Source organism: Alligator mississippiensis, chromosome 1 (genome assembly GCF_030867095.1).
Source record: "Alligator mississippiensis isolate rAllMis1 chromosome 1, rAllMis1, whole genome shotgun sequence".
NCBI classification, from domain to species: domain Eukaryota; kingdom Metazoa; phylum Chordata; order Crocodylia; family Alligatoridae; genus Alligator; species Alligator mississippiensis.
In genome coordinates, this window is record NC_081824.1 from 438,931,990 (window position 1) to 438,946,721 (window position 14,732).

Here is a 14,732-nt window from a genome sequence, read left to right on the forward strand (position 1 = left end):
CTATTAAAAGTTTGGGAATGAGTGCTTTCAGTATAGATTTCAACAATTAGATCCACAAGATGGCTCTCTGAGACTTTCCTACTTTTGGTAACAATGGACACTGCAAGTGTTCTGACATTGTTTCCAGTGTCTTTCAGATGACTTCCATTTAATGTCTTTATTTTACTTATATGCAGAGCCATTAATTTTGTGCCTTCTGAAGACACTAGCTAGTGCTTATCACATAATGTATAGTCCTGCTTCAAGAAATGGTTAGTTTTATTCTTAAATCTTACCATGGATGCTAATCTAAGTAGATACTCTGTATTAATTCTGAACAACCTGATTGTGTATTATATACACTGTGATGTTCTGGAATAAAGTGGAGGCCACTTCATTTGTTGAAATCTTTAGAATAAGACTGGTGTCTTGCTCAAAAATTCCAATTCAACAACAAGGAATAGCTGAATAAAATAATTTCATTTGAATTTCACAGGAAGTCAGACTAGATAATAGCAATGACCCATTATTAGTTTAAGATGTCCAGATTATGAAATATATTACTATAAAAATAGGTTATTTGAATAAACAGTAGAACATCTGTAAAAATATCTGGATTTCATTTAAAAATAAATGAAAGCCCTGCAGTCTTCAACTTAGCTCTGGTTCCTTTCTGTTTATTTTCCCCAGATTAAATAAAATGTTACATATATATATATGTATATATATGCTTCCTATATCATGACTAATATAATGAGAAGTTAAATCCTACTTCAAAAATTCGTATGCTTACCCCATACACAAGTTCTCCCACCATCCCATTCCAGATTTTTGTCTCTGGATCCCTTGCTCCATATTTTCCATCAGGGACAATGGCAATTTTGTACTTGATACCAATATGTTTTGCAATTTCTGATGCCAGATCTACACAGTATCCTTCAAACTTGTCATTCCCTTCAAAGGTATCATGGTTTTTCTTGAACATAACATATGGGGCTTCCTATAATGAAAGAAGTACAACTGTAAAGGAGAAGTAAACAGCATTGACTTTGAACAACAACATGTAATCCACCAGTTGAACAGTTCATGTTTTATCAGAAAGATACACACATACACACAGATAATACTTGCATTTAGATTTCTATCATAATAAATTTATAGAGATGTTTACTATTTGCACTAACTTGCTTACATATTTTATAAAAAAAATTAAACACTTAAAAATAACATAACACACCAAATTAGAGTTCTCACAATAGAAACTTATCATATATTTTGACATGAAAGCATGACTAGAGATTGAAATTGTTTATAATGAAAATAATATATGATAATGTAAGGCCATAATCTACTCTTCTTTTTAATATAATCAGGTATAGTCTTTAATTGGTTGTGGTTTCTGTACATGTAGTCAAGTGCACATACCAATGATTGTTTGCTTCCTTGAAGTTTAAAATATGTGACTAAGAGAAGGTCATGCGCATTTTCTAGGGATAACAGATACAGTCTTGAAATGATATATATAGGAATCATGCAAAGAATATGAACAGACCAGCACAGAATTAGACAAAATCTGTCTTTACATACTGTAGCAAAAAAGGAACCACAGAAAAGTTACTGTAAAAATAGGTGCAGCTGGAAACTCACAATAAAATTGTTCTTAAAACTTTGATATTATATTCTGTCTGTAACTAATATACTGATACTGTACACTATCTGATTAAATAAAGAAAAATACAAATTACTTTATTGACATCTTGTGGATTCAGAATGTAACTATTACTTTTTATGAAAAGGTTAATTTAGGATGACATCTTCAGTGATTGTATACATTTTTCACTAACAATCAGTTCAATATTAAATGATCACTACTAAAGTCACTACATAAGAATATTGTTGTTCTCTCCTCAGAACAGGAAATAGCTCTGGCTAACTGTTGTCAAAGGCTTATTTTGTAAACTGTGACTACTGCAGCCCTTTGCCCTCCTCACCTCTTCTCTGAATGCCTAATTAGCATACGGAAGAACGTACAAATAAAATGTGTGTTGATATTTCTTACTGAAGTGATGTCATGGGCATGATCTGCCAGTAGCAGCAATTTTGTAATATCAGATGTGTTTCATGGCTGCTGAGACAGAGGAATTGCAAAAGTCAACTTTAAAATAAATGCTTGAGATGTTAAAAGATTTCCAGTTAAAATGCTGCCTGTAGGTATTGGTCTGCAGATCCCATTGATAGCAGAGCAGGATCTGATGTCAAGTTTTTTATGTTTTGGGAGGGTAATATACATTCAGTTTATTCTCTGTGGGTTGAGAGGGAAAGGGAAAGGGTGATCTATTCATCTTTTTAGTGGCAGACATTCTTTTATTCTTGCAAATGGGTCCTCTTCTGTAAATCTGACTGGTTCCAGAATGTAGCAGAACTTTAGGGTGAAAAAAATGAGTTTGTGTTACGGAGAGTCACTAAAGTTCACTTTGCATACGGTGGAAGTCCCATAATTAAGACTCCATACACCATGGGGAAAGGGAGGCAGTAATCCTTCTTTCAACCCAAGGGCAAGTCATGTGTGTTTTCCCCTTAGCCTTTGGCATGCCCCAGACCAATCAGTGCTGCCATGGAGCACAGTGCCAGAAGTTTGCAATTGCTTTATGTAGCCTGTGACTCAGTCTTCTAGCATTGGTTTTATTTTTAAGGCCTTTCTCGGCTGAGAGCATCTGCTACCAGTACCACTAAAAACGGCCCTAGACAAAGGAAAATGTCCACAACAACTTTGGATAGGACATGCTTTGACTGGCCAGCTGGGCCTTTTATGTGATGTTTTACACATTTTAAAACCCCCAAGAAATCTGAGGATACTGACAGCAAAACACTGCATTTCTTCAGAGAGCAATTTTGACCTTCAGAGGGCTGTGAATTGCAAAGAGTTCTAGATTGAACAGTAATTATGCTGTGCATGATGTACTTCTAGAGCCTTGAAGGCAAAACACTGAAAAGTGACATTTGCTACACATGTAGTTTATTATTCTGTTTTCCAGTGCTACATGCCAATGTTTGGGAAGGGAAGGGGAGAATAGTGTCCCCCTTAAGTATGTCCTTCCTGGGGTGGAAATGGCTGCCAGTAATGCAAGCCTATACCACTCTTTGCATTCCCATCTACAGTCAGGTGTGTTCAATCAGTTCTCTCTCTTATGCAGACAAAAGGGGAGAGAAGGTGTGGGGTAGAAAGGAATGCTGTTTTTCCTTGTGTAAGCCCTGCTTCACCAAGATATTAAAGAACATGCCTAATTTGAAGCATGTGAGGAGTCTTTATTCACATACAGAAGTACCTTGCTGAACCAGGGCCTTTGTTCTTAAGGGCTGAGATGTCTATAATTTGCATCTGCCTATACTAAAGAACTGGTAAAAGAATAGTTAATCAGAGGACATAGATCACAGTATAGTGATTTAGCCAAGTGTCCAATTAGATATTAGGTATTAGGTAAAAGTGCCCCTAAACTCAGTTAGATTTCAGCCCTTCAGATGCCTTCTTTATAGACTTCAGCTGCACTTCCCTGGCATATTTTCACTTCTATTTTCCTTGGAAAGTGCTGAATTGAAGAATGCTGAAACCCCCTGATAAAGCTTTTCTGGCAACCTGCCACCCCCTCCTCCCCACTATAATCCCCACCCAAGAGCATGTAAAGTTAAAGATATTCCAGAGAAAACAGCTTTAGGCAGGGGCAGAGTGCAGAGTGAACAGCATCCTCAAGGCAGAGCTGCCTTGAAGAGCCTTTTAACAGCCTTTGCCTCTTAACAGTGAAAACAATAATTAGAGGCTATATAAACTCTGTGTTTTCCTTTTATAAATGTTAACTACATCTTCACATCAGCTCATGATCCTGTGAGGAACTGCTGCCAATGTGTGTTACTGGAGGGGTCCAAAGGATACTATAGGGTGTATGGGATTATGTGCCCAATCTGCTTCTTAAACAGAGATGTGCTCTCAAAATACAAAGTTAAATGTCAGGAAGGTCTGGATCTGGCATCCAATTTGATCCACTAGTATGATGAGGAACATTTGAACCAGTAGAGATCAGAATTTTGCAAAACTGACCAGTATCAGGATCTGTCTTGTGAAGACTCCAGTCATAACAACTTAGGACACCCAAGAGGAAGTCTTACTGATTCCCTAACAAACAAATTCCAATGATTTAAAAATTAAAGGCATTACCCAAGTCAATTTACATGTGCCAGCTATTTTTTCTTCCGGAATAGCCAGTTTCCAGCTTTTTGTACACCATTATTGCCCCTTATATTGTTTCTAAGAGTCATGAAGAAAGCAGGGCAGGCTGGCATTACTTATGAACTATCTTTTGCAGGCAACAGCCTACCTCCTCAAATGGTACAAATGGATTACACTGGATGAAGTAGGTTGTTGCCTATGAAAGCTCATGGCTGTCTGAAATAGTTAGTCTCTAAGGTGCCATACCTTCTGTATGACTTCAGTCTAACATGGGTAGCCACCTTTGTTCCTAGAGGTGGAAACAAATGTTGTCTGTCTTCTCATTTGTGCCACCTTAAATTTTTTTAAGATGGCACAAATGATGAGCAAATAGATGTCCTTACTCTTTGTTATACCACATGACAGGAAAACCAGTGGTACAACAAAAGGTAGTAATAGATTCTACCACTTTATTGTGGTGGATGTCTATTACCTTGTGGCGCTTTCTCTTCTCAGCCAGTCCTGCAAAACTGTGAAGTGGATCAGCTGTGGTGCAACATACTGTGGTACAGCTGAATTGTTTCATTTGGCAACTTCTGTTTCTAGACTAAGAGTATGTGCTTAGGATGCCCACAGAAGTTTACTTTTCATTACGTCTCCTTACATTGTTACACAGAAAGTACAAGCAGATATTACCCTTGTACCACCATAACATTTTTTATGGCAGAACAAGTTGTGAGTAAACAGACATTCTTGCCTTTTATTGGGCTCCAATTGCCCCCAAAAGTTTGAGCAACCAAATATACTCACAGTTTGTGACATCTTAAAGGGGACAGTGTTTATTCATGTATTGTGCATCCAGTGGTTCCCCTGCTTGCAGGTGGAGATGAATGCCTCAGGGCTATTTTACCACAGGATCTGGCCCCTGAAGCCCCAGGAGCGGCAAAAGCCAGACCCTGCAGGACAATGGCCCTACTAAAGTCTGTCTCTGCTGATCAATCAGGTAAGCTGTGCTGGGACACATTTCAGCACAGCTTGATGCTGCAACACAGCCACTGTTTGTTTGTACCCACAAAAACTTTCCTTTAAGAGGAGCCTTGAAACTGACATAACTTAATCTGTTTCAAGGCTGCTACAAGCATAGTACTGATAGTTGAGTTGACTAGAAGGATTACCTGCCTGCCCCATTTCAGGCAATTTTCTGATTCTGTATTGATAGATCAGTAATGTACATCTTCTTATATCTTAGTGCTATTTTCTGTTTATTCCACTGGATTGTTCAAAATGGATTGTTCTATAAACCTCTTTCAGAAAAAGTGACAATTATATTTTTTGGAATATAAACTCTAGCCTGATAATGAAAATATTGATATAATTTATTTTGAGTAAAATATAGTATTGTTAAAGGCATTTTACACTGCAATGAGTGAGCTACTTAATAGTATTTTATGGGTAAGGAAATGGCATACAAAGACCATATTGAAACAATCAATGACTAGCATGGAACATAAATAGTTAAAATGGTGCAAGCTTTACTTGTACTCTTCACAATTTTCTAACAAAGTTTAACATATTTAATTACAGAACAATGTCTGAAACAAGCACCTTTATATAGCTAAGCAAATCATTCCATCACATTCCCATAAACTCAAATGTACAGTAAAATGCTTACAACTGGAAATAACTCTAGAGAGTCAGAAATCATCACTAACTCTAACAGCAATCTAATCAGTGTTTGGTTAATTTTTGAATAAGCCCCTTTGAATTTGCTAAATCATTGAAAAAATATTTTGCAATAGGGAAAAATAGTTGTTACAGGAACTATTTTCTTTAAGAAAATAAGTGGAATAGTTTGTCTCTGTCAGTTCTGAAAAATAAACAACCCCCCTCTAAACACAATAAGAACAACAAAAACCTGAAACGCAAAATACTTTTATAAAAGACAAAGGAACTTTTCTAATAACTTGTTCAGGATTCCGTTTGAAATATTTCGTATTGGCCTGCAAAATGTTTCCACTTCTGTCTATCCAACTAATAATTATAATTAATTAAAAATCTAATAAAATTATATATCTGTTTATTGGAAGAAAAAGTTAGATCTAGAATTTTTTTGGACAATATAAAATGATTGGCCAAGGAAGAGATTACATTGATTAAAATGATTACCTTCTAAAATGTGAAATTTGGCTTGTGTATGGGAAATAAGTCGTAATTTCTCTTAAGAAGCTCTCTCAACCAGGACATGACATCAATTAGAGTTCTTTTAGCTTTACTTAGCCCTAACGATTTTTGGGTGCAAAGATTTGTAATGCACGCTATTAGTCTTCTAATACTAAACCTATTACATTGAAGCCCTGAGTTGGGAATTGGTTATATAATGACAGTTCACCAAGGGATTTAGCTCTTTGGTTCTAAATATTTCTTTAAAAAAATTTTTTTGTAAATTTTTTTTGGAAACGTTTTATATTAGAAAAATTTAATGGCTGAAAGAGTAGTTTGCATTCTTGAGTAAGACTTTTTACTAGACTAGAGGGCTCAAAATATTCTAACCAATTCCTCAGTATTTTACTCCAGGTACCTGCCACTAATATTTTAGGATGCCAAATAAAATATGTAAAATAAAATCTAAGCATATTTACTGTGCTACAAGGAAACATTTTTTGCTAAATAAAGACCAAAGGTGTTTAGGTACAGATCTAATTCCTTTTAAAACATCTTATATTTAATAGTAAAATATTAACATTACAGCAAACAAAGCACAGGCACATACAAAATAAGACAAAGTGAAGTAGCTAGTACTGAAGTGCTTCAGACTAAAATCAAAGCTTGCCATGCTGACAACTCTTAGGGGTTTTTTTTTGGTTTTTTGTTTGTTTTTTTTAAATGTGCCTAGATATCTGCCTTCCACAGACTGAAAAGCTTGACAGCACTGATCCCAGAAGCTTTTCAGTTTAATGTTGGAAGGTATGCATGCAGCCAAAGTGGTATTTTCATCTACATTGAAATAACTTCCCTTCAACATGGAGAGGGCAGTGAAGAGGTCATAAGTCTCCATCTACTTTTTGCAATTGGAATAAAGTACATAGAAAATGACAGGATTCTGAAAAATACAGTAGTTAAATATATTTTTGTGTGGTTACATGCTTCTATGTTCTAAATATGTTACCTTTGCAAATGCATATAAAAAAATTTGCCTTCAAAATCAATTGTGCAGCTCCCTGTAAGGTCAAGGGGAGAGCTGCATAATTAGCTCAGGACAGAATTTAACTGTGTAGTTTTACTCAAACCAAATTCTGGTTGCTTTGCACATTTATCACAACATATTTAGAGTGAAAACCCTGGGTCAACATGTGAAATTTCTTTCTTTTAAAAAAAAAAAGAAAAAAGATTGTACTTATTCCAAGATGACATGCTTCATGAAAACAAGGCATGCTTTGTAAAACTGATTCAGCTTTTTGATTTGCAAAATGATACCACCAGTCCTTTTCATACAGGAATTGGGAAAGTTTTTTTAAAGAGATAATTTATTCTGCACATTAATCTGCTTCAATGCAAACAGGACAGGCAAGGTAATACATTTTAAAAGCTTTTGTTTTTTCCCTACATCCTTTTTGGCAAACAGGCACCTTCTATAGTATTATTATTTACTTGCTTCTCCTAAACTTGGAGCTATTTATGGAGACTATATTGTTCATGTATGTTAAGCCTCAATTAAAGATACCAGGATTGGTATGAGAGAAAAAATTCAATTGAGAGCTTGTTTTTCACATCATTCTCTTCTCAGCTTGGCAAAGTTGAAGGTAAACGTCATCTGTTCTAGACATTTCAGAATAGTCACAGAACTTTTCTTGGTGGTTCAGTGCCTGGTCATCCAGTCAGAGGAACAGTAATCCGTATGGAAAAATTAGCTCAATTCTACTACATTGGAGATTAATACTTGAGCCTTAGATTGGAATGTTCGCAGCATCGTGGGACTCTTTTCTTCCATGATCAATTTCTTAAAATAGGATTCTTCATCAGAGGCTGAAAAGAGGAGGACTGTACTGAAGTATAATTTTTTCCATTATTGTGTCTTTTTTAGGAAAAAAAGATACATTAATTTGTAAAAGTCCCATGCAAAAAAATTACACAATTAGGTTAGGAGTTACATTCTGAATGGCTGTATAGTATGTTGGTTGAATTTGCATCCTAAAATTATAATCTTCAAAAGGAGATTTGTCAGGACACACTCACTACACAAATGCTGATACATAATACAGGCAATATGGTAGCTAACTTCATTCTTTGACTCAGAAAGCTTCACAGTAATTCCACTCTGTCCCTTGGTTAATGCTCAATTCAGTTTAGAAAAGTTCTCCTTAAGAACACAAAGACTATTCCTCCCTAATCAACACATTCCTTATCTTGGATGGTTAAAAATGTCTTGTCTAATGAGATAGGTGAAAAGGTCAGTGAACTGAGGTGTAAAATTTTTAAACTAGGCAGGTAAAGGTCATCCTTTGCCAGTCTGCTTTGACAAACATCAGCTTGAAAGGGCATTTCTGACTTCAGAGGGAAAAATGTTAGATATTCTGTTTAAAAGGTATCCCTTGAAAATATATATTTTTTAAATTGTACATGTCTTTATTAATGGGAATTAATGAAGCAATTACATTTTCCTCACTTTCCAGGAGGTCTTTAAAATGTATCATTGAAAAATATTTGTTAAAAACTTATATTTTACATCAGTTGAAGTAGAGAATATAAGCATTATAAGGACACTAACAAATAACTAGTAACATTTCTAAGTTTTCTCTTCCTTTCCTATAGAAAAGTAAATAAACCAGAGCTGGAAGGCTAACTTTCCTAATACCTGTCCTGAATTTATAGTACTAACCAAATGACACCTGCTGTTAAAGAAGCCAGATTTTATGCCCTTCTCTCAATTCTTTCCTTTATATCTTTTTGGGTTTTCTTTTCTTTCACTTACAAGTCACAATTCATCAATCAGATTTTGACAGAATTCATTTACATTCCTGAGAAGTCTTTCAAAGGACAGCAAGAAACATCTCAATAAAAAATGGATACATTTCCCTCAATTTGATTTGAAAACCAATTTCAAATGATTATTTCAAGCGCACACCATAAATAGTCTGTACAGAGGTGAGAGTCAAGATACTAAAGACACACAGCTTTCACCCTTTACAAACCCCAGAGCTGACAGACTAAATTGGACTACAAGAAAAGGCTTTGTATTATACACAAATGAAAACACAGGGAAAAAAAAACCTTACCAAAATTGTAGTTACAACTACTGTTCTGTTCTCAATGGCTGAAGTATCATTTCCAAGGGAAGGTTCATGCTGAATTAAAACTAATTTATCCATGTCATTCCAGTAACCAACCTGAAAAACAAAACAATATTTTTTTTCTGAGTAACTTAAAGAAATGAGTATAAATGTTACATTAATAATGGTATTACTCCTATTCAGTTGTTGTTTCAGAAGGATACTTTTTAAATAATAAACCTGACTGTCATTCATTTAGCACAGCAATAATTGACTTCATCTTTAAGCAAAGGAACAGCACAAGACAAGTTAAAGTCCTCTTTAGTCTGAAGGCCTCCATGGGACTTAACTAGGTCCAAGGCTTTTCTGGTTGCTCTTTGCACCAAGGTCACACTTACTCAATATTTCACAGGACCATCTGTGTATTAGGTGTGGAGGGGAAGGATGGGCCAGTGGTTGGTATGCTAGCATTGGACTTGTAAAGTTTGGATTTACTACCCTGTTCCATTTCAGGCTTCCTGTGTTATACTGAGCAAATCATTTTGAGTAGGTCTGCTTTGCAGCTCAATGTGCCTTGTCTGAGATGTCAACAGTTACGTCTCTCACTTGCCCTACTGACATGGTCATGGTCTGACCTGGAAATGCACTTGTACAGCTGCTCCCCAACAGCTGCTCTCAAACACACCAAAACTGATATCCCAAGAGTGGCCACAGAAGGGAACCTTGGAGTGACCACACCAGAAGTTCCACAAGTGAAAATGTGACACTTACCAACAATGATCAGGGATCTTGGTTTTCTCTATTTAAAAATTGTGACTTCTCTGATTAAACCCCCCCAAATTTGCATTTTTCTGTGATTAAAATGAAATGCCATGACATATATATGTGTCAGTTAAGCACAATCTTTTGATATATTTAAAAATGTAAATCAATTTGGAAGCCTACCAGTGCCTCAATCACTACAATAAAACAATTTCTAAATACCTATACATTTTGGCATTTGATTTAGGGTTTTTTATCATCGAAAATCAGAGGACCCTTTGCCCTCTTCACTCACCAAGATGTGGGCTCAGCTGTGGCTGTCCCCTCACCAAAGCTTTGTGGTGTTGAGCAGCCCTGATAGGCCAGTGCCCTGCCCATGCCATTGCCCTTCACTGCCAACCCACAGCCCCCCAGCCCTGCCAGTGCCCCTCACTCCCCACCCACATTCCTCTTGCCCCACCGGTGCCCCTCACTCCCCACCAAGAGGCCCCTGGCCCTGCCAGTGCCCTTCGCCTACCACCCAAAGCCTCCTGGGCCCTGCTGTTTACCCTCACTCCTGACCCACAGTCCCCTGGACCTGCTGTTCACCACCCACAGCCCCCTGCTCCCCCCATGCCAGAGGGGACCCCCAGCTGCCAGGGCCATGGGGCCAGGGACCTGGCTCCACAGCTCCCTGCCCTCCCCAACAATGCTCTAGCCATTGAATTACAGGGAACTCAGGGGAGTTGAGCCCCCACATAAAAGATGAGACCCCCCCCGTAAGATTTGAAAATTATAACCTAGTGGGGTCTCCGATTTTATTAGGGCATTGTGATGCACAGCCCAATTAGTTTTGCAGACCCCTCAAAACCTGGCCCTAGCTCCGGCAGCCACCTGTGGGAGTTGGTGGCTGCTGAGGCTGGAGTGGAGCATGGCCCCATGGGAGGCACAGCTTAAGGGGGGCCGGTATGGGGGGCAGATGCAGGCTGCCTCCTGCAGGCCTAGGGCTCTCTGCCCTCCTGCCCTCCCCCCAGGGGCCTCTGTGGCCCAGCAGGTTGTACCTGGTGCAGGAGGGCAGAGCGGGTTGAGGCCAGAGGCTTGGTGCTGTCACCAGGAGCCCCACACCACCATGACAAGGCACTGCTGACCCACCTGGTAGCAGTTGGGGGCACAACTCCATGCTACTACACCCACACCAAGCCTCCCCTGCATTTTTCTCCTTAAAAAGAGAAAAATCCATGTTTCTCTATGGTGAATGGAAAGATGAGATCCATGATAATGATAACGTCGCAGAGCATGGGACTGAAGTATAGCCAAAAATACATAGGAGCCTAAAGTTGGGCTCCTAACTTCATACTTAGGCATGGAAGTAAATGGCTGATTTTTGCTTGGTGCAGCCAGGAGCCCCATCTTTGACCTGCTCCAGCCCCCTTTTTCCTGGACCAGTCATTCTCAATTTTTTTGGACTTGAGGCTCTCCACATTGGACTCAAGGCACCCCTCCATAACTTTGTGAACTTAGTGGCACCCTATTACAAAAATTAATGTATATATTACAGTGCTTACCCCCTTGCACAGTGGCTGGCCAATGGTGGTGGGGGATCACTCAGGCAGTGACAAGCCAGAGCCTGTGTTTATCTGCTTAGCTTATCTGCTTATCTTTGTACTTCAGTTACCTCCTCACACTGTGGGGCACCCTTGAAAGGACTGGGAGGCACCCAGGGTGCCCAAGTACCCTAGTTGAGAATCAATACCTAGACTGTGACACAGTATCTGCTACTCCATCCAAAAGAAAAGAAAAGAACCATTAACAGGATGGCAAACCCATGGGACATGGTTACTGTCAGGCCCAGGATTGCAACTCAGGTGTTCTGGCTTCTGATCCTATGCTCAGGAAAATCTAGGGACTTCAGAATGGGATATTTATATTTGTAGTTATCATTAATTCATATATCTTCTTTAATCCACTGAGGCACAAGCCATATCAGCAGTGACCAGCTACTGTATCACAGCAATGAAACACCTTGTATTCATAATATAACATATGTAAAAACATGCAGTACTTTGAAATTAGTGAGGGAAAAATATGTTTTTTTCTGATTGCTAAAACAAATATATATATTTTTGGTTTTTTGCATTACTTCACTACAGTTAAGAGGCTTCTTCTCATCCCTACACCAGTTTGTAAAAAATGCAGGCATCTTGATTTAGGTGTCTTCAGGTGACAAGGCATATGTGCCCTGCTGATTTAGTGGAAAGACAGTTTCTTTTTCTAGCAGGATGCACTACTACCAGATACTTTTTTCCCATTTAGACAGTCATGGTTTCAGACACAACTGATCTGACAGATACAACTGATAGTTGAAAATGTCAAAGTCCAGACAAAATTTGGGACCAGCCAAAAGCAAAACCTGACTAGTTTGGAAGCTCATTATAATGAAGAATGATTGTTTTCATTGTGTGATTCCTCACTGCAGTTCAGAAGGGAAACAGAAAATGAATGATGTGCTGGGTTGTAAAAGGAAGTATCACATCAGAAATCTGACAAACAGAAAGTAGGTTTTAGGGGAACAGCAGACAGTTTGTGAAGTATCTGTTTCAGTATGTTTTATATTTATGGGAAAGAGAGGCAGAATTTTCCTTTTGCGCAGAGATTATTAAATGAAGGTCAAATATATAAAATATACTTACACTAAAAACGATAAAATGACACAAGAATATTCATAAAGATTGTAAATGAGCGAAATGGAGAGTCAAATGGAGACTTATATAAGCAGTACTGTAAACTTAATTTAGAGTACAGCAGTTTCATTCATTTCTCTCAGGGCTGAATTTGGCTTTTAGGTCAAGACTTTAAAAACTAATGCTGCCTATACATGTGCTCAGGGGTGATGGGGGAGAGCGTTTTAATTGGAATGGTTCCCAGACAGCTGCTTTAATTAAAATGGCTCACCATCACATGTTTTAAGCCTCTATGTATTTCAAAATGGCCATGGGATGCTGTAACAGGGGGCCTGCTCTAGCCTGCCCACCTGTTTCTGGGCTAACCGCACACCTTCTGGCCCACCACGCCTTGTTGCTAATTAGTTAAATGATGTAATTAAGTGGGAGGCTGCCCATTTCCTGTCCCGATGCAAGGGGCACTATCTGCAGCTCCATTCCTCCCCTACACCACAGCCCAAGCCTCGCTGATGGCATCTAGATGTTATCATCATCACCGGCCCCCACACTGGGCCCCAGAATCCTCCTAATTGAACCCCGCCTGGATTCCTCTGCTCAGGTGGTCTCATCCTGCTTCATACTAGGCAGCGTAGCTCCCTGAACCACTTCCCCTTCGGGTGTGGTCCCCCCCGAGACCTCTGGCTCACTGGCCCTGGCCCACCTCCAGGCCAGTCAGAACCCCAGGCCCTCAGTTCTTGGGCGTTCCTTGCGTTGGGTCCCTGGCCCTTCGACCCCTTCCTGTCCTGGCCCCAGCATGGGCCAGTCAGGGGAAGTCCAGACAGGCCTGAGTCTATGGTCTTTTCTCTCTCTCCAGGGGTCCACCCTCCTGACCCTCCAAACAAGGGATAACCCACCCGGTCGTGGGAGCTAGGGGTTAAGGCACCCCGACCCACCTTTCACCAGGGTGGTAACTGGCCTGGCATTTCCTGGGGGCTCCCGCACCACTAAGAGCCCCACCAGACCACCCACTCCTCAAGGAGTGCAGTTTTAGGTCGTGCCCAGGACCAGGAGCCTCCTGAACAAACCCCTACAGCTCCTCCCTTACCTCCAAATGATATCAGCAGCCCTCCGGCCAGGCAATGTTGCCTGGCCTCCAGCAGCAGAACTGCCCTGTTTATATGGGCAGCCTTAGGTTCAAAATGGCTGCCCTCATCAGGCACCTGGCAGCTGCTAGTTCCAGGCCCTTAAAGTGGCAGGCACAAACAATGCCCTGCCACAGATGCTTTATCCAAGCAAGGTTTAGATAAAGTATCTCCGCAAATATTTTGAAATGTGCAGGGACTTAATACATGTGACTGTGAGGCAACACTGGAGCGCTCTGATTAGAATGTGAAGCAGGCTCGATTAATCTCTAGCTGCCTATAGAAGTGCTATAACCTCTAAGCTATGGAGCTAAAACACAGGAAGGCCCTCTTTGCTTTTTGCAAAGCCACAGTTTTGGGAACTATGCACAGGTAGATGCATAAAGAGCCACATATTTTCTGGGCCAAAGCCCAATCTACTGCATGTGAAGCAAGACTGCAAACTGTGCCCAAGTACTAATAATGAGTTTTTTAGTATTTTACTTGGATGTATGCACCATGTTTCCATTTATGGTATCATGTCTCATTTGCCATATCCTCAAAACTATGAAGTAGAGAACAGAACTGCATTTGGGAAATTGCGTTCTCTTTCTCCTGCTAATTGTCAATCTAGATTAAATTAAGAGTCTTCCACTCTCAAATATGAAGGCATTGTCAGAAGAGTAAATGGCACAACAGATATACTGTCATTCCCTAAAGACAAACAGATACACCTCATAAGGAATAAGGAGGAGTGTTAAAC

At 39.4% G+C, this 14,732-nt stretch overlaps 1 protein-coding gene across 3 annotated transcripts in view; it reads right to left on the bottom strand.

Annotated features, from left to right (window-relative positions):
• The window catches only part of GRIA4 (glutamate ionotropic receptor AMPA type subunit 4), a 381,681-nt gene that overhangs the window by 83,607 nt on the left and 283,342 nt on the right, over positions 1-14,732 (bottom strand). For 2 of the 3 annotated variants that reach the window (XM_006262481.4, XM_006262480.4), the window contains exons 9-10: positions 9,454-9,564; positions 773-979 (exon numbers count right to left, since the gene is read on the bottom strand). In XM_006262481.4, the coding sequence (XP_006262543.1) occupies positions 773-979; positions 9,454-9,564 (318 nt within the window). Of the gene's footprint in view, positions 1-772; positions 980-5,538; positions 8,204-9,453; positions 9,565-14,732 lie in introns of those variants that run through there. The other variant, XM_006262482.3, reaches the window with a different exon arrangement.